This window comes from Grampus griseus (genome assembly GCF_964374135.1).
Source record: "Grampus griseus genome assembly, chromosome: 2".
Classification (NCBI taxonomy): domain Eukaryota; kingdom Metazoa; phylum Chordata; class Mammalia; order Artiodactyla; family Delphinidae; genus Grampus; species Grampus griseus.
Window position 1 is genome coordinate 164,552,669 of NC_139018.1, and position 23,352 is coordinate 164,576,020.

A 23,352-nucleotide genomic window follows, 5' to 3' on the forward strand; every position below is an offset into this window, starting at 1 on the left:
TTCCATTTCCAGTTATTTACCCAAGAGAAAGAAATCACATGTCCATATAAATGAGGCAGGCTGGGACCTGGGACCCTTTGCTGTAGTGCTTGCACCTGGACAAACTTTCTCCTCCAGAAACAAAATACAAAGAAACTATAAGGGAGTAAAATTAACTGTGAGTTGGGGCAAATTATGAACAACACATACAAAAAGACCAAAAATACAACTGCCACTTCTGAGGAGCTGGAAGCAAAACCAGGGTCCTGCACAGGCATCCTGCGCACAGCACCACCAAAGGGGTGGCCAGACCACCCAAGCCACCCCTCCAGCACAGCCCCTGGACCCGCCACCTACCCTCACCCCATGTAAGGAAATAGCTTGCCCTGCCTCAGGAAGCGAGCAAGGGAACCTGTTACTTGTTTTCGCTCCCTCATGTTGCAGTATGAGTGCCAATAAAGCCTTGCCTGAATTTCTTGTCTGGCCTCTCATCAATTTCTATTGACTAAGGAGTCCAAGAACTCTGGTCGGTAACACACAGATTTGCACAGAAATATTCCCAGCAGGTTTACTTCTAATAAGGAAAAATTGGGAATGATAATGTCTATCAACAGGTGACTAGGTAAACACATTGTTGTATATCTATAAATGGAATAGTACTCAGCACCAACAAGGAATGAACAGTTGTTACATGCAAGAACAGGAAGGGCTGTCAAAATAGTTATTCTGAGTGAAAGAAGCCAAACAAAATAAAAAATGGTTCCACTTATGTGCAACTCAAGAAAAAGCAAACTAATCTATAGTTCCATTTAGAAACAATTCTAGAAAATGCAAACAAACTAAAACAGATCAGTGGGGTGGGGGGAGAGCGCGTGGGGAGTAGAGTGGGAATGGGTGCTGTGGGGTGGGACCAGGGGAAGAGCCTGCAAGGGGAGAGGCAGGTTTGGGGGAGCAGCGCAGGGAGGTAAGCGGTACATGGGCCGAGGGGGCCAAAGAAGGCCAAGGGGAGACGGTAGGGGCAGGAGCAAGAAGCGGTTGGGAGAAGGAAAGCGGAAAGGGCAATAGTGGGGTACGGAGCACAGCGCGGTGCGATGCTTGGAGACCGGACAGGATGGGAGGTGGGAGGAGGCGGGGCGGGGCGGAGCGGAGCATCGAAGACGTGGGCGGGTCCTGCGGGCGTGGGCGGGTCCTGTGGGCGTGGGCGGGCCCTGCGGACGTGGGCGGGTCCTGCGGCCTGGGCCCCAAAGGGTCGTGTACAGCGTCATGGCGCGCTTCCTCTGCGCGCTTAGGAGCCTTCCCTTCCGAGAAGTGCCCGGGTGGGCGGTCCGGGGCCGAGCGGACCGGGTCGGCCTCGGCGCGAGTACCGGACCTGAGGACGCAGGTAGGACGCGGGCCTTGCAGGCCCCGCCGCCACTTCCCAGCTTTCGGTTTCCCTTCACTTGCCAGGACTTGGGAGCCCGACAGCTGGTTCTGGACCTGGCGCTTACTTTCTCGGAAAGCTCCTTCGGGACGCCCCTGCCCGCCCACCTCCTTACTTCTGCGACAGCTGGTTGTATATTATTAGGGGCGGGGGGGGGGGTCACTGAACCCTATGAGGATTTGTGTAAAGCTACAGATCCTCTCTCCAAACGTGCACACACTTTTTTTTTTTGCATAAAATGTTACGCTCTAGAGCCGGGCCTCAAGGTGTTGGGTCAGCAGCCCACCCCGCGCGCTCTCTGCTGCAGTGGCCCCTGCTCTGTTACACTGTCCACCTTCTCCAGTTATGTATGCTGCTTTTCGCGTCTGAGAAGCAGGCGGTTCAGACTTTGCATGCCTGTGGATCTGCTCCCTGACCTGCTCTATTTCTGTGTTTCCAGGACCCAGGGAAACGTGTGGACTAGTACCATACCTCCTTTAACCTGATAACCATCGTTAGTCAATGGCTGTGATACAAACTAGGGAAAAGTGTGTCTATTTTCTACAAAACGCCTTTGGCTGCTCTGTGGGACTGGGGCACGTTTACATTTCATCCTTTAGTACGGAATCACTTGTGGAGACATGCGTTAGCTGGCACTGTATTTCAGGCCTATTTCAGGGGAATCTAGTGCCTCGTGTACATTGGCTTTATGGGCAGATGCCTAGCCATCCAGTCTCTGAATCCATTTGTTATGTGTCCACTGAAGACATTTAAAGCTACATATCTGTGCTGAAAATGTACCCAGTCACTTGGAATGCTTTTTATCCCTTGAAGTTTTCAAAATGCTGTGTTAAATAAATAAAAGCCCTGGCAGTGTGCAGTGGGAGCTGATCCAACATGACTTGGGGCCATGGCCTTCAGAACCTCTTGGTGTCTCTAGTCAGCCAATCTGATTATTTGTTCTGTGCCTACTGTGTGCCAAGCATTGGTTTCCTGAGAACCACAGGTGATGGAAACATCACAGCTGTGGGCTGGAGCTCTTCTCATTCCCGTTTATAGGGTGGTGGTTTCAGCAGAAATTTGTCCCATGTTTGTACTTGGTGCTGTCAAAAACAGCCTAATGAATTGCCCTGGAATCTGAGGTTCTTCAGCAACGTTAAAATTTGGCCAGGGCTTCCCTGGTGGCACAGTGGTTGAGAGTCCGCCTGCCGATGCAGGGGACATGGGTTCGTGCCCTGGTCCGGGAAGATCCCACATGCCGCGGAGCAGCTGGGCCCGTGAGCCATGGCCGCTGAGCCTGCGCGTCCGGAGCCTGTGCTCCGCAACGGGAGAGGCCACAACAGTGAGAGGCCCGCGTACCGCAAAAAAAAAAAAAAAAAAAAAATTTGGCCAGACACCAATACAGGAACTGCTAACTTATCAGACACCCCCTCCTGGGAATTCCTTCTAAGGAAATAATTCTAAAGAAGAACAAAGTTATATGTGCACAGATGTCTTTAACAGAACTACTCTTAAGAACTAGAAACTGGCTCTAACCCAAACATCCATCAGTTAAGGAATGCTTAAGTAAACCATGAAAGTTCAATTCAACAACTAGTAGGCAACCACTGAGAATGATGGGCAGGTAATAGTTCTGTGGTTAAGGGGGTTTCAGAGTCGACAGTGTCAATCACTGACCCTGTGTCTTTGGGCACGTCTTGAACTTGGTACGCTGAAGCCTGTTTTTTTCTTCTGTAAGGATAGTGATAATGGTAGGGTTGTTTTACAGAATAAATGAAAAACAAACCTAAAAATGTTTTATCACAGTATTGGTGCTTAGTAGGCATACAGTAAGCATTAGTTATAATACATAAAAAATGGAAAGGTTGAAAGTGCAGCTGCATTCAACCCTGTGTTGTGGACTAGGGGCCTTGTTTATATATTGGCCTAGTTATCCACGTTGTGGGGAGGACTAGTGAGACATAAGTACAGAGGTTTGCTGATGGGGAAACATTTTATAGGCTATACATTTTATCACTTATAGCCAATTATCACACAAGCATTGTACATGTGCTTTTAGCAGTAAACTTAAAGCCAGCAGTGACACACCTCATAAGTCATTATACTCTGTGATAACTAGGCAATTTTTTCCATCCCAAGCACTGGGGTCAAAAATGTGGTTGAAAGCAAAACAGTAGCTTTCCACTAGAATTCTTCAAATTTCTTACCCAGTTCAGCAGTATGATCTGAAAGTTATCGTATGTTTTCCATATAATTTAACATACTAAATAATCCTAGTTACTTTAATATTTCTTCTGAGATGTCTAGGGGCCCTTTGGAATACTCGAAGTTAGCTTGAGAAAGAAACTTACTGTTATCAAAAGCACCTCAATATTCCTGAAAAATTTTGTTCTCTTAACAGGGAGAAAGAAAACCTAATTCCAGTTTTGTACCAGCTTACTATTAATAACAAAGTTCATTTACCTAATTAAATCCAATCTAATCTTTTTTTTTTTTTTTTTTTTTGGCTGCATTGGGTCTTTGTTGCTGTGCATGGGCCTTCTCTAGTTTCATAGAGCGGGGGCTACTCTTTGCTGCGGTGCACGACCTTCTCATTGCAGTGGCTTCTTTTGTTGCAGAGCAGGGGCTCTAGGCGCACAGGCTTCAGTAGTTGTGGCACACAGGCTCCAGAGCGCACGCTCAGTAGTTGTGGTGCACAGGCTTAGCTGCTCCGCGGCATGTGGGATCTTCCCGGACCAGGGCTTGAACCGTGTCCCCTGCATTGGCAGATGGATTCTTAACCACTACGCTACCAGGGAAGCCTGCAATCTAATTTTTTTTTTTTTTTTTTTTTTGTGGTACGCGGGCCTCTCACTGTTGTGGCCTCTCCCGTTGCGGAGCACAGGCTCCGGACGTGCAGGCTCAGCAGCCATGGCTCACGGACCTAGCGGCTCCGCAGCATGTGGGATCTTCCCGGACCGGGGCATGAACCCGTGTCCCCTGCATCGGCAGGCGGACTCTCAACCACTGCGCCACCAGGGAAGCCCCCGCAATCTAATCTAATCTTAATCACTCCTTCAATGTACAAAATTCTTTTCTCAAAATTCCCTTTTTTCGCAAATCTTTTATCACTTTTTGTATCCATATGATTTGTCCCTTTTCTTTGCCCATCCAAAAACAACCAACTGTAGGACAAATTATTATCCTCATTTTTCCTCAACAAATATATCTCCATTCTTTATACTTTCTCTCGCCGACAACACATATCCTACTTGCTTTCCACACTGAAATGCTTCCCTTATCATTTTTAGTAGCTTTAATTACATATTACAATTTTTAACCCTTAAAAGCCTTAACAAAACCAAGAAACAAGTAATTGAACTGTTATACCAGCATTTACTGATTGGCAAACTTAAGAACATATTCCATAACCTCTAAAAACTTACATTTTTCTCATAGCATAATTTCTCTTTAATGTGGTACAAGATGTGTGTTTAATAAACCCAAACATCTTTTGAAGTTTTACTATTTAACCCAAGGCTGAAGTCTCAGGCAAAGTGGGCTGTGTTTGTATTTCAAGGACATGATAAGAGTTAACATCAAGCTTTCTCCTATGCATATTTTGGTTCTCTCAGGGTCAGAATTCTGAAAACAGTATTTTATCAAGCCAGCTTTCTCTAACTGCATATGCAAAAAGAATCGGTTTTGGAATTTCAAAAGAGTTTCATCTTACCCATTCTTTTCCAAAGTATAAAGAATACTGTTGTCATATATTGTTTAAAAAATTATCTTCCTTTTTCTTTAGTCGTAATCTCATAGCTAAAATTTTTCTAATGAATTGAACCTGACCTTACCATTTTACAAAAGACAGCAAAGATACCAATCACACAAATGAAATACACACTCACATACCAGAAGACACAACTGTCACAATCCTCCAAGACAGTGACCCATGTGGCGTCCCAAACACTTCCCCAACACAAAGGGTCCTCGACAGCAGACACACGTCAGAACCAACTGGCAAAATGCCCAAATGACACACTCAGTGCTCACAAACAGCCCTCAATGTCAGACACGTCAGAACCAATTGGCAAAATACGCAGATAGCACTTCGTGCTCAAAAGAGAAGTTTGGCCGGCTGCACACCCGTGGACTTACTCGGTCATGGAGCTCGTCAGTTTGTCCAGCATGTTTCCGTTCCACCAAGGAAAATCGTACGCTGACAGCCAGTGCCGAGCAGGGGAGAAACAGGGAGGATCCCCCAAACACATGGTTTCGGCAGCTGCTAGGAGCGTCCCCCCAAACCCCCTTCCCGGGGCCAGCGAGCCTCGAGCAGCGGCTCGTCACAGCCATCCCGGCGCGTCATCATGGCGGCTCAGCTCGGCAAAACCCCGGGAGCAGATATCGCGAGAGTCCAGCAGCCCCAGGTTGGGAGCCAGAAACTGTAACCGAAAATGGGGTCAGGCTCGCTGCTCTAAAGCCAATAAAGAGGCCAGGTTGGTGGGAAGGAAAGTTTGCTTTATTTCAGAGGCCGGCAGCCTGGCGGGGGAGGGGGCAGAGGCCTGTCCAAAGGCCGACTCCCCTCACTGACAATCAGTGGGCAAGAGCTTTTATACATGCTGGGAGCGGGCTACACGCAGAAACAGCACAGTCAGCTCTGACAGTCATCTTGACGTTGGTCATCGGTGGTCTGATCAGCGTCATCTTGATTGTTTTAAGTGCAGTTAATCTTCAGTTCCAGGGTCAATTTGTTCCATTTCTTTAAGGCCAGCTCTCAGAATTGTGACTGCTTATGTCGTGGCTATAGCCTGGTCATCATGTAACTTCTTCCACCTTGCGGGGTTTCAGTATCTGTAAGACAACTCACAGGGTATGGCTCAGAATATTACCTATAGCCCTTGAGGAGGAACTAAAAGTCCTTGACTTTGCTTAATGACTAACCTATTGTTATTTGGTCTTGTTGGACTGTTTTCCTTTGTTTCTGCATTTTCTCACTTCTCTGATTAAACTTATTCTTTGGCTAAAGTTTTTCCACAGACAAAAGGCAGCCTGAGGACACGGGGGGCAAGCGCCATAGGGTCCTGCTCCATTTCACTAGGACACTGCATTCTTGTGGTTTCCTTCCCACCTCTCTGCTTGTCCCCATTTCTTCAACGTGTATATTGCGGAGAGCCTCAGAGTCCAGCCCTCAGGCCTCTATCTCTGTTCTGTCTACACTCACTGACTTGGGGATCTTCCAGTCCAAGATAAATAACATCCAAAGGCTGAGGAGTCACAAAGTTATATTTTCATCCTAGACCTCTCTTGGAACTCTAAATCCATATATCCAACTGCCTAGTTGACATCTCCACTTGAATATCTGATTGGCATTTTTAAAGTTAACAAATTCAAAACCAAGTTCCCAAACCTACTCCTCCTGTAGTCTTCCCCCATCTTTCAGAGCCCAGAAGCTGTGGAGTATGACCCTTGGCCCTTTGCTTTCTCTTACCTCCACATCTGACCCATCAGCAGATCCCCCGGCTCTACCATCAGACTGTGTCCAGCGTCTCGCTACTTAGCCACTCTCCTGCTGCCACCCTGATCCAGGTTTCCACCTCTCAGCCAGATTAAAGTAGCCTCTGTAATGGTTCCCCTGCTTCAGACTTCACCCTGCTTCAAATACTTTTTTAGTATATCTACCACTGATCCTTTTAAAATATGATAGATCATGTCATGCCTCAGCTAACCTTCCAATGACTTCCAGACTCACTCAGAACATAAGCCAGTGTCCTTACAATAGCCTTCAGGGCCCTAAATGATCTGGCCCCCATCATCTGTCTGCTGCCACTTCTACTAACCTTCCCTGCTGACTCCACCTCCGTTTCTCTGGCCTCCTTGCTGTTCATCAGATGCGCCAGCCACACCCAGCCTGGTGCTTCTCTTGCCTGCAGTGCGCTTCTTCTAGGTATTCATGTTGTGTGTTTGTTCATTTCCTTCAACTCTTTGCTGAAATGTCGCCTTCTTAATAAGGCCTTCCCTCATTATTTTAAATTGTGTGTGTGCATACGCACACATAAATACATACACAAACATCCTCACACTCTCTAATATCCTTTGTGATTTTTGAAAAAATCATCTAAAGTTTTACATTCTTAGTTACTTTACCTCAACTCCATAAGGGCGGTGACTCTTGTCTGTTTTCTTTACGTCTGTATCCCCAGCATCTAGAATAGTGTCTGGCATATAGTAGGTGCTCTATAAATATGACCAAATGAATGAAGAAATGAATATCAAATGCCAAGGCACTGATAAATAGGGGTACACTGAACAAAGACACAGTTTTTTCAGACTTTCAGCTTCTAGTTGAATGAGACATCCAGACAAATTAACCTGCGATTGTCGTGTCTATCATGGAAGCACTGAGGGCCGTGAGAACCCAGAGGAGGAGCTTGCAACCCAGACTTAGGGGGTCAGGGAATATTTCTTGGAGAAGATAACATGTAAACTGAGACCAGAGATTGGAGACTTCGGTTTCTGTCCTGGCACGTAAGGATCTTAGAAGTCTTCACTGCATCTTAACAACAAGTAAAAAGCTAAACAAACTATGATGTCTTCTGGGGGAACTCAGAGGACCACAGTTGAGAGGGCCTGGAGCATAGTAGAAGGGAGAAGTTGGAAGTGGTAAGCAGGGCCAACCATGAAGAGCCTTGGAAGTCACATCAAGGAGTTTGGAATTTATCTTGAGGGTATTATGTCACATTGAACAGTTTTGGGCAGTGAGGAAAAAGAAGTGGTTGGAATAGGGGAGGGCATACAAATTAGAAAAAAATCTGTAATATTCTGTGCTGGAGGTAATGGTGGCCTGATCCAAGGTAGTTGCAGAGGGGTGAGAATGAGCAGATCCTAGAGTTATTTAGGAAGTAGAACCAACGGGCTTGGCGCAAGGGCAAGGGAAGAGTCATGGATGGTGGCCTGGCTTTCTGGTTTGAAACATGGAGTTGATGAGCTGGAGCACATGAGAGGAGGACCAGATTTGGGTTGGGGTGGAGGAGATACATGAAATTCTTTTGTTTGGGATGGGCTTAGTGGAGATATCCAGGTGTGGATTGTGTATGGATCCAGTACTCAGCAGAGAGATCTAGGATGGAGGGAAAAAACAGGTTGGGAGTCTCATCATGTAGATGGTACTTTAAGGATAAAATCTCCCAGGGTGGGGGAGGGGGTGTGGAGGAATGATAGAAGAAAGCCTAAGACAGACTCCTCTAAAGAACACCAGTATTCAAGGATGGCTAGAGGAAGGGGAGCTGAGAAAGGTTGCTGAGAGGGAGGAACTGGAGAGACGGGAGGATTTGGTGTCATGCAAGCTGAGGGAGTAGACTATACCAGGAAGAGAGAATGTCTAGTGTCACTTCTATGGCGAAGTATATGGGATGAGGATGAAGTGTTCCTGGGTGTCCCTAAGAAGTCCTGGTGAGCTCTCCGAGAGCAGACTCAGTGCAGCGCGTCCCACCCAGAGGCACATGATGTCAGCTGGCCCCACTGTCAGTGATGCTAACCTTGCTTACTTGGTTGAGGGGGTGATTTCTAGACTTTTCCATTGTAAAGGTACATTTTCTTACTTGTAAAATTGATAATTTGAGGGATCATATTTTGAAAATGTGTAACTATTCCATTCTTTAACAGTCTTTTCACCCAAGGGTTTTAGAATTCCCTGATGATTCTTGCTTGAATCCGTCTATTATTTTAGTGATTGCAAAAATGGTGATTTTAAAAATTTCATCATTCCTTCTCCCTTTGTTACTTGGCATTCTGCATAATAACTCTGAAAGTCACTAAGCAGTAATAATGATCACATGAATACATTTTGCTTTGCTCCCCAGGAGCTGAGTTCCTGAAAAATTTGTGTGTAACTGAGCAATATTTCCATAGGAGTATTTCAGAGGTATATTTCCATTGGAAAAAAGAAATCCCCATGGCCTTATAAAAAGTATTTAAGAAAGGACACCTTCTAATATATTTAACAGATAAAAACCCTTAAATAAAATGTAGACAACCATAGCAGTCAATAATATATAATACTGAAAATACCATATTGTGCAGTGTTATGAACTCGTGATGAAGATACAAGTCTTCTCTTGCTGAAAGATTATTTACGACTTTCTTTTTTGTAACCAAAAATGAAATTCAGCTACGATTTTCTGACATGTTTGTTATGTGGGTGGTGACATCACAGGTAGTTAACATTTCATCTTCAGTGCTGTGGTCAAGTTACTAACCCTTTGGGCCTTATTTTCTCCTTTGTAAGTTGAGGTGTAAGCAGATGATAAGGTCCTCTCATATTCTTAACGTTGGATGATTAAAACGTTTATTTATTATAATATACATTAGGCTTCCTACTTCTCTTTGGCTAAAGTTATTATGTTTACACTCATTGGAAAAAAAAGTTGTAAAAAAGAAGCTGAAGGGAGCAGAAGAAAGGAAGACAAAAGTGGAAAAAAACCATGAAGCATGATAATAGATTATGGTAGGTCTCAGTTTCCCGTTCAGGAGTATGTGCTATAGGAGTCTCTTATTTTTTCCACACAAAAGAATTTTTAATAAGACCTCCCTTGACAAACAAAATCAGAGATATCTTTATAAACCAGCAAGGAGGAGGGGTTTAATAACCCACTGGCTCCATGATCTTTTCTCTCCAATCACTCAGCTACTCCCAGCTGTATCCTGACAGGAAACACTCCTTTGAACGTAGTAATAGAAGAAAGATGAATTTCTACCCTTAGTAACCCAAGGAGAATTTATTCTACCTTATTTCGTATTTCAGGTGCCTCTTATCTTCTGTGCCCCAGCAGGACTGGAAAACTGGCTCTCTACTTATTACTCATTTCTTATTAAACTAATGAGTCAGTTACAGTATTTTGTACCTGAGCTTTCTGGTCTCTGTGAAGAACGAAGGGGTGGAAGGGATGAGGGGAAGGGATGGCGTGTTTTGCTGGGAGATGGTGCACTTTAGTAGAGAGGCTAGGGAAGAAAAGGTCATTGTGCCTTACTGGTTTTTTTCCAAGCAAAATATATTTTAATAATATAGAAAATATAAAAGTCCTTAACTTGATCACAGACATCATTTGAAAGTCAGTAGCACCCATCTTATAATTTGCAATTTGTCGACCATTGCTATTAAAGTAAATAAATTCTTATACAGTAGTAATTTTGAGATCCCGAGCAATGCAATGAAATATGAAAAACAATTAAAAATATAAATATTTGTAGTAAAGGCATGACTCTAATTCTTTGGGTAAATAACTAAATTTTCTTAGACAAATCCAAGGAAGTCAACCTCAGCATTCTGGGCCTTGCTGTTTTAATTTTTTTTAATCCCTATTTAACGACACAGGGTCCCTTACAAAGCGGAAGCCAGTTCTCTCCAAGAGTGAGTGGCAGAAGAAGCTGACTCCAGAGCAGTTCCATGTCACGAGAGAAAAAGGGACGGAACCGGTAAGCTACACTGACTGACAGTTTCTGAGTAGATGTGTTGGGGGCAGGGCAGGACAGGTTGGAATCTATCTCGCTACGAAACCTAACTCATCATCTGCTCTGCGAATCTGGTGCCTTTCATTGCTCTCCTTCTTCGGCCATGAATATCTATCCAGTTGTGCAAACCAGAATCCTTCCTCTGGACACACTGCCCTCCGTCGTCGCCTCGCCCACCCATTCTGCCTCCTAAAGAACCTTCCCATACTCGGCTTCCCTCTGCTGCTCTCACCTGCAGGCTGGTCCAGGCCCCCCGCAGACCTGGCTTGCGTGCATTTGCCTCCAGCTGCTCTCCTCACAGCTGCCCTCCTCACAGCTGCCATTCTCTTTTGGAAACAGATTTGACCACATCACCCCTGCTCGAAATTCTTCAGTGGCTTCCCACTGCTTTCAAAGTAAAGAGAAAAGTTGAAAAGTGGCTAATGAAGCCCTAAAGGCGCTAGCCCCTACCTCCACCCCCTGTCCTCAGATCTGGCCACATTTCCCCCTGGTCGCTGCACTCCGGCCACACTATCCTCTTTCAGCTCTCAGACCCTGGGCTTCCCCTCCATTCGGGCCTTTACACCCTGTGTCCTCCCCCACCACCAACACCCCGACCCATTCACACGTACCTTTCAGCTCTCAGCCCCACTCTCACTCCCACAGGGAAGCCTTTCCTCAGCCCCGATGGGTTTGCTTTTACCAGTACTTTCTCTTCTTAGCACTTGCCATCCTTGGTATATACCCCAGCACATAGCATGGTGCCTGCAGATAACAGGCGCTCAAAAAATAAACCGTGGTGACTGTCACATGACTGCAGGCCATGAGAAGGACACATTATTGAAGCTGCCTTCAGTAATCTCAGCTTTCTTTCATTTCCTGAGAGAACAGCCCTCAGTGGTTCCTCATTATAGTATGTACCATGTTTACTGTGCTGCATTTCCCAACAAGTAGTCTGTCTCAGTCCCAATTATGACCACTGGAATATAGTTATTGAACCAGGTTATTAGATATTTTCATTGGTGAAGCAGACCCCACGGAGTGGACCACAGTGCAGCGGTTTCAAAAGCTGTACAATATTTATATCTTTGAATTTAGCAGTCCCTGCAAAATTCAGGTAAGCTGTCCGTCCATGTGCTATGACCGTGTAACCGTGGTCTCACCCTCAACTTCGCCACCGATCCTAAAGCCGTTAGACCGGCCAGCAGATCCCAATAGATTCTGGTGAAATACTGGTATTTTTGAAAACTTCCTGTGGGTGGGATTTTAAGAAAGGCTTCACTGGGAAAGAGACTACATTAGCCATAGTGCAGATAGCACAGGGGAGCCACACGTGATTCCCGGTGCAGTTGTGTGCATTCCCATAGCATTGTAAGCCGGCGCTATTCTGAGGGACAGAGCCACGCAGGGTGTGGAGCTGGAGACGGCAGCCTGGAGATGAGCTGCCAGATGTTTAGGAGAATAAATATGTGGGATTTTCAAACAAATGGTATAATATACTCTGTGCATTTGGCCGTTTGACAAAATGAGCATCATCTATTATTTTAAGTAATGTTATAAATCCCTTTCAGTTGATCCATTTCCACAGTTAACTTTTTAGAACGTTGCAGAACTATAAGCCTTAGTTAGCTCCATGAGGGTAAGGAAAGAGAAGTAAAACGCCTCAGCTTTCTATTTGGTGACTCAAAATTAAAATTCAGTTGCGCATGCTTTTTATTGGACAGCATTAATTTGCTAGCACTCTGCTAGGTACGACAAAGGGGTTTACAGCCTGGTCAAGCGATAACTAAAAGTCAAATATCAATAGAAGGTAGGTTTTATGCAGGTCATTCTTTGCCTTCCACATCCGCTACCCACATGCCTCACTCTGCTCTGAGTTCTGGGAAGACTAACCGGCTCCCTTGCCCTCTGACTCCTGATTGGGTTGGCCCCTGGGAGATGCCAGCAAGATCAGAGGGCACAGTGGAGAAACAGGCATCCAGGGTCCCCCTAGGACTGTGTTCCTCCCATGCAGGTTGCAGCTTCTGCAGGCAGCCCTCCCCTCCAGCTGCAGCCTCACGGTTCCTGCCCGCTCTGTGTCCCACAGGCCTGTACCGTGTTCTCCGTCACTGGCCCGGGGGTGCTTCACCTTCCCTGTTGCTCTCCATCGGCCCTGTCCCCACCTTTGTAAATAGTGCTGTGTGATATTATCTGCAAATCATTCCTTTTGAGTGTGTCATCTGTTTCCAACAGGTATGTATTCATAGTATGGAAAAGATAAAAGAAGAGAGAACTCGCATTGGTGCAGACAGACTGTGTTAGCACGGGCTGCTGTAGCAGGATGCCACAGACTGGGCTGCTTAAACAACAAACATTCATTTCTCAGGGTTCTGGAGGCTGAGAAATCCCAGATCAAGGTGCCAGCCAATTCAGTTCCTGATAAGGACTCTCTTCCTAGTTTGCAGATGGCCACCTTCTTGCCGTGTCCTCACGTGGTGGAGAAAGAGGTCATCTCTCTCATGTCTCTTCTTATAAGGGCACTAATCCCATTCTTGAGGGCTCCACCCTCATGTCCTCATCACCTCCCAAAGGCCCCACCCCCTAACACCATCACATTGCGGGTCAGGGCTTAAACTTGAACTTGGTGGGGGCAGTACACAAATACTCAGTCCTTAGGACAGACTTTGAAAACCCAGGGGAAGGTGTATCTTGAAAGTCATTACGTCTCTGACTCTGACAGTCACGCATTTCACATTCACATTTCACGCATTCTCTCTTCTAAATAATTCTTGAATCTATTCTAGTCTTTTTATTTCCACTGCTCCTGCCACAGTTAAATCTAGGCTTGAACTGGTGGCCGTTTGACTGTCCTTTGCCTCCAGTGTCTTCCTGCCCCAATTCCAATCCATTCTTCATGTGCATGTCAAGTACTCCTTCTGTTGATAAAAAACAGCTCTGATCGTGTGCACACCCACTTTAAAAGTTTCCAACGGCTTTCCATTTTCAGTGGGATGGCACGAAAACTCTTTAGCGTGGTCTGACAAAGCCACTATGATCTGGCCCTCCCCACCTTTGCAGCAACCTCTTCTCCCTTCTCCACCTTGCCCTGTTCTGTCACGTGGGCCCAGCCCAGGCTGCTTGTCTGTCTGAAATACTCTTCCATTTCTTCATCTGATTAACTCTTACTCATCCTTCAGAACTCAGTTTAGTGTCTTGGCATTTCCTGTAATAAACACCAATCAGCCATGCAATGAAAAATAATGATGATAGAAGATTAAAGAAAAAGAAAACCCTGATCTCAGACATCTCAGACGTTACCTGGTGCAGAAAGCCTTGGTGAAAACTCCCCTAGTAGTAAAGGGCCTAGTGCTATCCTCACTCCCTACTAACCTCTCCATCAGAGCTCCTGTCATGTGTGACAGCTGCCAGCTCACGTGTCTCTTCCCAATTTGGTAGCAGATTCCAAGTGCAGGAACTGTGGGTTGGTTTGGTTTCATTTTGTTTTTCCATCTCTGCAGCCTTAGTACCCAGTCCAGCACTGGATACATACTAGGTTTTCAAGTAAATACTGGAATGAACAAGCGAGAAGCCCTAAATAAGTGATAGGCCTTGTATAAAACTGGGGAGGAAGGGTGAGAGGGCAGACAGAGGAAATCAGGTAAGGAGGCGGAGGAGAGATGTCATTTCATAAAATATATCAGCTAAGGATTCTTTTATGTTTGATTTTTTTTCTTTAACTTACTGTGCTATCAGTTCCCCGTCACTTCCTCTGCCCAACTGTCCCTGCAATGACAGAATTATATTTTGAATATTATCAGGCTGTCCCAATCGCATGAGTAGGCTTCTTAGATCACCTTCAGGTCTGGGTAGCCCTTTGGCATGTGTGCCTCATCAGCCCAGGTGGGGGGGATGCGAAACTTCCTTTTCATTCCAGATGCCCATTCATGCCAGCGCTGGGTACAGGCCTTCGAGGGGACGGGCCAGAAAAAGACCAGCTCACCACCGTTCGGATGTCTGCAGCCAAGTTCAGGGTTTTTAAAGAGGGAAAACATCCAAGTGTGCTGAGATGGTGGGCTCAGTAGGTTAATTTGAAATTGTCCATTATGCAGCTCCCTGAAAATGTGCTGTTAATCCTACCACGAGGAGTGTGAATGTTTGACCTGTGGACTTGTCGAGGTAGGACGTCTCGAGAGGACCAAGGGGGCTGCTCGTTTCCTGAGTCAGCGCTGGGACTCAGTGACCCACCCTGTGCCTCAGCTTCTCTCCATAAAATGGGACAGTGCCTGCCACTAGCCACTGCTTGTAGATTTTCACACTAGGCTTGTTCAAGAGTTTCTTTTTTTTTTTCTTTTGCGGTACGTGGGCCTCTCACTGTTGTGGCCTCTCCCATTACGGAGCACAGGCTCCGGACGCGCGGGCTCAGCGGCCATGGCTCACGGGCCCAGCCGCTCTGCGGCATGTGGGAATCTTCCCGGACCAGGGCACGAACCCCTGTCCCCTGCATCGGCAGGCGGACTCTCAACCACTGCGCCACCAGGGAAGCCCAAGAGTTTCTTTTTTTTAACATTCCTTTGACAGGAGATGACGAAAGGAACTGGGCAAAAATAGTCTTTTTTTTTTTTTCAAACAATGAGATCAGTTTACAAAATAACATTAAAAAAAACTAGTCTTGGCTCATTCATTGCCTCAAGTCTCCTTGTGTTCCTCTCGGAACCTGCAAACTCCTAAGCCACAATTAACGTGGTAATTTCATCTAAGTAGTAACTTAGGCCCTGGGAGAATCTAGCTCATTATTTAGCATTTATTAAGTATGCAGTGTCCTAAACACCACGTGAAGCATATTAAAGGCACAAGCTAATCTCACTGAGCTTTGCTTTTTATATACCTATATCCTGTCTTTAATTGGAGATTTCAAAGTGTTTTAGACAGTGGACTAGATTCCTGTTGTATTAATAACTCTTTTGAAATGGTGACCAAGATCTTACACAATCCAGAGGTGCGGTTCTCTTGCTTTTTCACAGGCTTTGATGTTCTTGGGTGAAACATGCTATATAAATACAAAGCATTATTAATGTCATAATTTGAATATTTGGCACAATAAAGCCCGGTCGTAAACAAGCCTGTAGGCTTCTTCACTGGGCGTGTTGTAATTTTCTCTCCAGTGATATTTGCACTTTGTCAGATTAGTACAAAAATTCCTTTATTGGGAGACTTAATCTTGGATTTGGATCTGCTGTATTGTGTCCTGCTGGCGTTATGAGAAACCTGAAGGTGATGTATCTCATTTACTTTCAGCCTTTCAGTGGGATCTACCTGAACAACAAGGAATCAGGAATGTATCACTGTGTGTGCTGTGACAGCCCGCTTTTCAGGTGAGATAAAGATCAAAAGGTACCGAAGGAGAGTAAGCCTCTAAATTCATACAGCTCTGCCTTCTGGGGCCATGATGTTTTTAATTGCCCTTCTCATTTGGCCTGGTTGCTATAAGGAGGGCTGTTCATTTAAGATTCTTGCCTATCTTGATTATTTCTAGTGTTTAGAGCATTAACTTCTTAGCCTATATTCTTTCTTTCTGTATCCCCAAGAAACAGCTAAAAACAAAACAAACTTGGTGGGCACCTTACGATAAAGCTATTAGAGTTTTTTTCCTGGGAAAGTATTTAAATAAATCTAAACCATAATGGTATTTGCTTGGCCATGTGATTAAAACTGTATCTCTCCCAGGGAGAAATGGGTTTATAATTTAATTTAGGAAATGTAGAATTTTATGAAGATAGATTCCCCACAGTGCTTGACGGTAGTGAATACCATGCTCTCTTCTATGTAGCTAAAAGTAAATTTAATTGTCCCTTGATTTCAAAGCCTCTTTTAAGTCGATCAGGATCTGAAATCTCTCAACAAAGGCTTTTTTGTTTAGACATGCAGGAAACAGTCTAAAAAAAGTAGATTCGATGAAGAAGAAAGGAAAACATCTTTGAAGTCCTGTTTTTCAGAACTTCAAAGATGTTTTCCTTTCTTTTGCATCAACCCTAAATTGGTTTAGACTAAAATATAAATCAAGCCAGCTCTGTGAATCTTCCATTAGGCAGTGCTTCATTATGTGCCTTGGGCTTTGAGCAGACCTGGGCTTTCCTAGGCTGCTAATGTGGGCTGAATTTGGAAAGCCAGACCCCGCCTGCAAGGATGAGGAACAATTAGGATTGATTTTCCTTCACGCTTACGGAAGGGCAGACCTTTGTCCGGATTCATTCACTCTGTCGGTGGCTGGTGAGGAGATAGAGATGGCAGTCAGGGGAATTCCCTGGCAGTCCAGTGGTTAGGACTCCTTGCTCTCACTGCCAAGGGCCCGGGTTCAATCCCTGGTCGGGGAGCTAAGATCCCACAAGCCTTGCGGCACGGCAAATAAATAAATAAATAAATAATAAAATAAATCTTAAAAAAAAAAAGAAAGATGGCAGTCAGGCTGAGATGGCCTGGGGGAAGCTAGGAACAGTAAAATGGATGCATATTTCTGAACCATTAGTTATTCTTTGACCTTTGGTTCTATTAAAAGGGAGAAGTGGGACCTTGAGATGGCCACTCTGCTTTTAGCCAAAGAACCGTGTTGTAAAAGTATAAAGCACGGCCTTGTGACTATGTAGTAAACAGCCAGATGTTCTGTTTCCATCTTTTGACTGTGAAGGCAAAAGATGTGAGGTCATCTTTCAAGAGCATGTTCCTTCCTACATCTGAGTCTTTGTTTTCAACTTCATTCATTCAACTTCACAGGCTCCGGACGCACAGACTCAGCAGCCATGGCTCACGGGCCCAGCCGCTCCGCGGCATGTGGGATCTTCCCAGACCGGGGCACGAACCCGCGTCCCCTGCATCGGCAGGCAGACTCTCAACCACTGCGCCACCAGGGAAGCCCTCCATTTTCATTTCTTAAGGACTTTTGAGTTTGTTCCATTTTTTTCCTCCCACTGCTGCTGCTGCTGCAGCTGAGACTGAGAAAAATAAGAATATATTCATAAGAATCTTTTATGTTCCAGAACGTACTCTTCTTAAAGATGCATTTATTTATAGGAGAGACAGTGTAGTACAGTGGTTAAGTCTGTAGATGTACATCCTGGCTTCACTGCTGTGTGACCTCAGGCAAGTTTCTTAACCTCTCTGTGCCTCAGTTTCCCCACCTGTAACATGAGCATGCTAGTAGTACTGAATTCATAAAGTTGTTGGGAGGATTAACTGAGTTATGAGTTAATACATGTGAAAGCACCAGAGCAATGCCTCACACATGCCAAGCACTGGATACATGTTAGCAATGAGACATTCTTAGAGACAGATCCTTCTTAGGGCCACATACATGCATGTGTCTTTGATAATGAGGAACTCTTGAGAATTTTTTCTAATTAATGAGAATCTATAAATGAAGACTATATTCCTGACAGTGCTTCCCATTCAGGAGGGTGGATAGCTGTAGGGATTCTTGTTTGACCTCTCATTTTCCCTCTCTCTCTGTCCCCAGTCTCCAGCCTCAGTAATAGACAGCAGGAGTAGAAAAGAAAGAAACATTCCTTCAAATGCTTGTACAGAGTCAAAACCAGGTGAGAAGTCAACCAAAACTAAACAGTGAAGGAATCAGGTGGATGAGGGATCACTGTCTCCTGGCTGCTGGGCTCCTTGCTGCCTGCACACTTCCCTTCAGGCCAAACCAGTATGGTGCACATTCTGGGGGAGACAACTCAGAGACATTTAGTCCAGGGTTTCCAAGTCAAGAGCGCGCTAGGGGTTTTATCACTCCCCTGGGGACTCCGGGCTGTTGCTTCCTTAACCTTGGAATTTTGTGACTTTGCTCCTCCCCTGCTTCCTCTATTCCCCTCCCTTCTCCTCCCCCTGCGCCCCCACACACTGATTCTGAAAGTGTTTATTAAAATCTACTGTGAGATCACATGTTTCATGGTCATGAATCTTAGAATGGAAGGAAACTGACAACGTGATGTTAGTTCCCTTTTTACAGAATATCCTGACATCCTAGGTGTTAATAGGAACTTAGTAACATTGTTAACCTTTTGTAATCTCCCATTCCTTCAAAGGAATGGAAATTCTCCTACCATGAGGGTTGTCAGTTATCACCAAGTGCCTCTGCTGCTGTTTGGGGGGCTGTGGAATTTCCAGAAACTAAGATAAAAACAAAGCAAATAAACATATAACAAAACTAAACAAAAGAAGCACCTCTAAGAGTACATGACTAAAGATGGTCCAGAATGGTTTTAGCTTCTCAAGGGAGGGCCTTACAATCTGCTAATCATTTAAATATGTATGTTGGAATTTCTAATTCACCTTAATATTTAAGTTTTCACTCTTAAATGATACATGATGGGCCTCTCATATTACCTGGTAAAATCTCCCGATTCTGTTAATTGCATCAATAAAACTTTTATTGTTTCCCATCAAATGTTTTAAATGACTTTTTATTAGTCTTAGATTCATTCATTAAAAAAAGTATTATATTCATAATTCTCCATCAAAATTCCTTTAATGATCACTAGTTTATATATAATGTTCAGTGTGGAAAAGCTATGATTAAAAGATACTTAAAGTGTTTTTCCCTGGACCAAAGTAGCTCGGATGAATATTTTTGAACCCTTGGAAAACAAAAAGGGTTGCAGAGAACCCAATCTGAATGTGCAGACACTTCTCATTGGACCCACAGCTGCTCAAATTTCATGGATACCTGTTACTACTACTAATAATGGTATTTAAAAAATAATAGCTACTGACTTAAGTACCACGTGTCTGACACTATGCTAAAAACAGTAAAGTAGAAAGCATCTCAGTTAATCCTCTCAGTAACCCCATGAAATAACAATGCCATTATGATTCTGAAGATCAGGACACAGGCTTTACAAGATTAAATAACTTGCCAAGGTTGCATGGACATAACAGACAGAGCCTGGCTTCACACCCGAGTCTCTCAGAAGTCAACCTCAGAGCTATACCTGAGTTCCTGGGAACTCTTCAGGGCTCTTCTAGGTGCTCCCTTTTGCACCTGCGTATCCGCGAGACCACATCCTCTTCCTACACTTCAGTCGAAACAGCACTGCAGCAGACTGAATGCACGAGCACATATAGTCAATTGTCATTTTTTTTAAGCTAGACATTAAAGAGATTTACAAAGTTATAAAACAGTGCAACTCTTCCCACTAAATGTTTGTTTCAGTTTCGAAAATAGAATTATTGTTGTAAAAATAGGTTATGTTAGCATGTAATGAATTTATTATTTTTAAAAATAATTTAATGCATATATTTTTTTTAATTCTCACTTACAATTTCTAATTTGTTAAGTATCGATAGACAAAACTCATGTAAACAAAAGTTCTCAGAGATCCTCAGTAATTTTGTAGTACAGAGGGGTCCCAAGAGCAGAACGTTTGAGTCTCTGTCTTGCACTAGACTCTTTCTGCTGGGGTTCGTGCTCTAAACTGAGCTTCCTTCTGTGCTCCTAGTCTAGGGATTTGATTATTTGCCACTTTTCCCCCCTCTTTACTCAGTTTTTGGTGTTTTGAGGGTTTTTTTGAAGAATTTACAATTCATTTCTTGTCTCTCCTCCTCAGATAGAGAGAGCCATTTCCCTGCCCTTTAAAATGTTTTCCTAGTGTGATTTAAGGAGTCGTCTTTCAAAGCACTTAGAGTGAGTCTCTGATGAGTAGATTTGCCTGTTGCCCTCCTCCTCTTGCCGGCTCCTCTGCCACCACCATCACCCGCCCCCAGCATCATTCGTCCCTGTGGCGCTTCCCCGGGAAGGTCACTGCACTGCGGTGATGACTCTGGGTGCCCAGGCTTATCTATCACCACTTGCCCCACAGCACAGCTCCTTAAACCCTCAGAGCATCTCTATAACATAGATACAATTATCCGCATGTTACAGATGAGAAAACTGAGGCTTGGAGAGAATAAGCAGCCTGTCCAATTTCACCGGCTAAGAAGTGACAGAGGCAGCTCCTGAACCCCTGAAGGCAGTCAGGCTTTGAATTTCGATAACCCGAAGTTCCGGTGGCTGAAGACGGCTGTTTCATCAGTTCTCACGCTTCTCTGATACACTAAACTCACAATGCCCTCCTGCGACCACTATTATTTCATTCCGATTTCCCCCTTTCCTACGTTTAGAACACAGGGATTTGATCTGTTTCCTAACGTGCAGCAGTTCACAAAGCTCCTCATGTTTTTAGTCCTTGAGAGGGATGCCTTCGACATCAAAGGAACAAGAAATCTTTGACCTGATGAGACGGCGTCTTTAATAGTGGAGATGCAGTGGGCAGATTCCTGTGGAACCAGTGGTTCACAGAACTGGCCTTGGGGTCTGGCAGAGGAGAAGGGAATCGAATCGTGCTTGGAAGAAAAATGATTCGGGGCATAAAATGCTCTTTGTATGGTAATAGCAGCCTTCACAGCTGTAATGTCATAATGTCTAACACAGCTCTGAGAAAAAGTACTGCTCGGGCACTGGATGGCCTTCGTTTTCTGAGGCTCACGGGACGTCTGGCTCTGATGAGAGTAACACAGGGATCCTGCGACGTGTGGACACCTCGTTGGGACCAGCTCGCACAGAGGTCATCTGCAAGCAGGTGGGTGTCTTTGTTTTCTCTGATTGGCTTTCCCCAATGCCGCCCCAAATGCCACAGAGAGCTCGCTTGTCCTTGCATATCTGGTGTTATGGCCGGGAGCACTTTTGTCACGGAAGCACCTTGGGTTTCTCCCGTGCTGCTGGTCCCTATCTCCCATCACTCTGGGCACTGCAGACCCTAGAAGGAGCCTTTCCTGGTTCAAGCCTTGCAGAGATGGGAGCAGAGCAAGGATCTGAAAGAGAGAGCTGGCCCTTTACATTCTGTTGCACAGAGACAATCAGCAGGAAGGCCAAGCATAGCTGGCGTCCCTATGCCCCCTCTCACTCTGCAGCATGTCAGCAACTGGCGGAGCAGCGTTGCAGGTGACACCAGTGCATTATTTCTCCTGTGAGCTTGGTAGGAGACAGTGGCTTAAATCCAGACAGCATATTCACTTTGATATCCTTGGGTGCTCAAATGTTCTGGTTTTGTAAGTAGATAAATGTAGCTTAGTCTTGTCTTCAATAAAAAACAATAATACACTGGCTACAAGATTACCGAGTACTCACCCAGGAACTGTTAGTGCTTTAAATGTTTCGTATCAGTGAATCATCACAACATCTCTATTACGTAGGTATAATTATCATCCCCATTTTATAAATGAGTAAATCAAGGCCAAAGTTAAATCACTTGCTCACATTCTCACTGATAAAGGAGAGAGATATTCACCGCTACTGTGCTCTGCATCCTTTCATTTCTTAATCAAATTCTGGTATAATCGACTTTTTCCCCACACCAGTGTCAAAAACTCGAGTGGGGCGGCCATGTGGGATTCATGTGTCTGGTTTTACATAAAGAGCCTTGTCCCAGTTGAGGAATGACAGAGGCTTCTCTCCTTGCAGTGCGAAGCTCACCTTGGCCATGTGTTTCCTGATGGACCTGGGCCTACTGGTCAGAGGTTTTGCATCAACAGTGTGGCACTCAAGTTCAAACCAAGCAAACACTGACTACCTCCAAGAGTCCCCTTCCCTCGCCACTCCCTCATTTCCAAACTCAATTTTCATAATTTATGTGAGTAGCTAGTTCTATTACCTACTAAACCAGGCTAAGTTTGCTGCTATCACCAAGCAAGTCACACCTTCTCTAACTTACTACCTGGAGTCAGCCAACCCTGGCTCTGGCTTTGATTGGAATTTCACAAAATGACAGAGGGGCAACCATTTCCATTAAATCGACTTCGGTGGGCTTTGCTTGGACCAGAGGGCATGACTCTTTGGGGACATTTGGAGGCTGATGGACAAACCAAAGAATTCCTACAAAACCACCCTGAACGTTCCATTGCAGTTAAGTTCTTCATGGACATATATAGGTGAGAGATCAAGTGAAAAGAGGAAAGAAAATATGGGGTTAGACTAATTCACAGTCCCAGCATGGAAAGAAGCAACGAGGAGGAGGGTTGTGGATGAGCTGTGCTTTGGGGGATCCACGGGACGCACGGTATTTTTTTCAAAACTTTAGACTGTCTTGAACTTTCCAGTTCCAGCTTCTCTACGGGCAACTTAAGTTTCGATGGGAGTTTGCTAGATTTCAGTGATGATGAATACAAGTGGCTACAAAATTAAACTTTAATTTAGTTCAAATAAAATATTTACTAAAATCTGTTTGCTTTTTGTCTAAGTCTGTGAATTTGCTCTTTTATAAAAATGACTAAATCAAATGCCAAAAAATAATTAGGTCATGGGGTAGTAGGTGTTTGGTTACACCAATGCTGATAGCAACTCAAGTGTTTTTTTTACACGTTGAGAGTCTTGAATAATTTGTTACTGAAAGTGTTTAAATCATTTTCTTTGAGACTTTATGGACAGAAAGGAGACTTAAGTATTCTATTTTTATTACTGAGTTATGCATTATGAACTCTTCTTCTAGTGCTTACCCTGGAAATCA

General features: G+C 44.6%; 1 protein-coding gene across 4 annotated transcripts; it reads left to right on the forward strand.

The window, feature by feature from the left end:
* Positions 1-1,203: 1,203 nt before the first annotated feature.
* On the forward strand, positions 1,204-23,059 carry MSRB2 (methionine sulfoxide reductase B2). 4 transcript variants are annotated; one of them, XR_014296348.1, is made up of 5 exons: positions 1,204-1,360; positions 10,728-10,828; positions 16,118-16,194; positions 17,591-18,408; positions 21,282-21,371. XR_014296348.1 is itself a non-coding variant. In XM_082648101.1 (5 exons), the coding sequence occupies exons 1-5, from the start codon at positions 1,243-1,245 to the stop codon at positions 22,413-22,415; spliced, it is 549 nt and encodes a 182-aa protein (XP_082504227.1). In that variant the 5' UTR covers positions 1,204-1,242; the 3' UTR covers positions 22,416-23,059. The 4 variants fall into 4 exon arrangements, 3 of the variants coding, with proteins under 3 accessions (XP_082504227.1, XP_082504228.1, XP_082504229.1); XM_082648101.1 differs by lacking the exon at positions 17,591-18,408 and adding an exon at positions 22,311-23,059 and having other exon boundaries at positions 21,282-21,429; XM_082648102.1 differs by lacking the exon at positions 21,282-21,371 and having other exon boundaries at positions 17,591-20,061.
* Positions 23,060-23,352: the final 293 nt, after the last annotated feature.

Bases quoted from the DNA above. Each gene is read 5' to 3' on its own strand.
- MSRB2 (XM_082648101.1), top strand. From the start codon at position 1,243: ATGGCGCGCTTCCTCTGCGCGCTTAGGAGCCTTCCCTTCCGAGAAGTG. The intron at 10,829-16,117 runs GTAAGCTACACT...ATTTACTTTCAG, and splicing joins GAGAAAAAGGGACGGAACCG to CCTTTCAGTGGGATCTACCT. The intron at 21,430-22,310 runs GTGGGTGTCTTT...CTCTCCTTGCAG, and splicing joins CAGAGGTCATCTGCAAGCAG to TGCGAAGCTCACCTTGGCCA.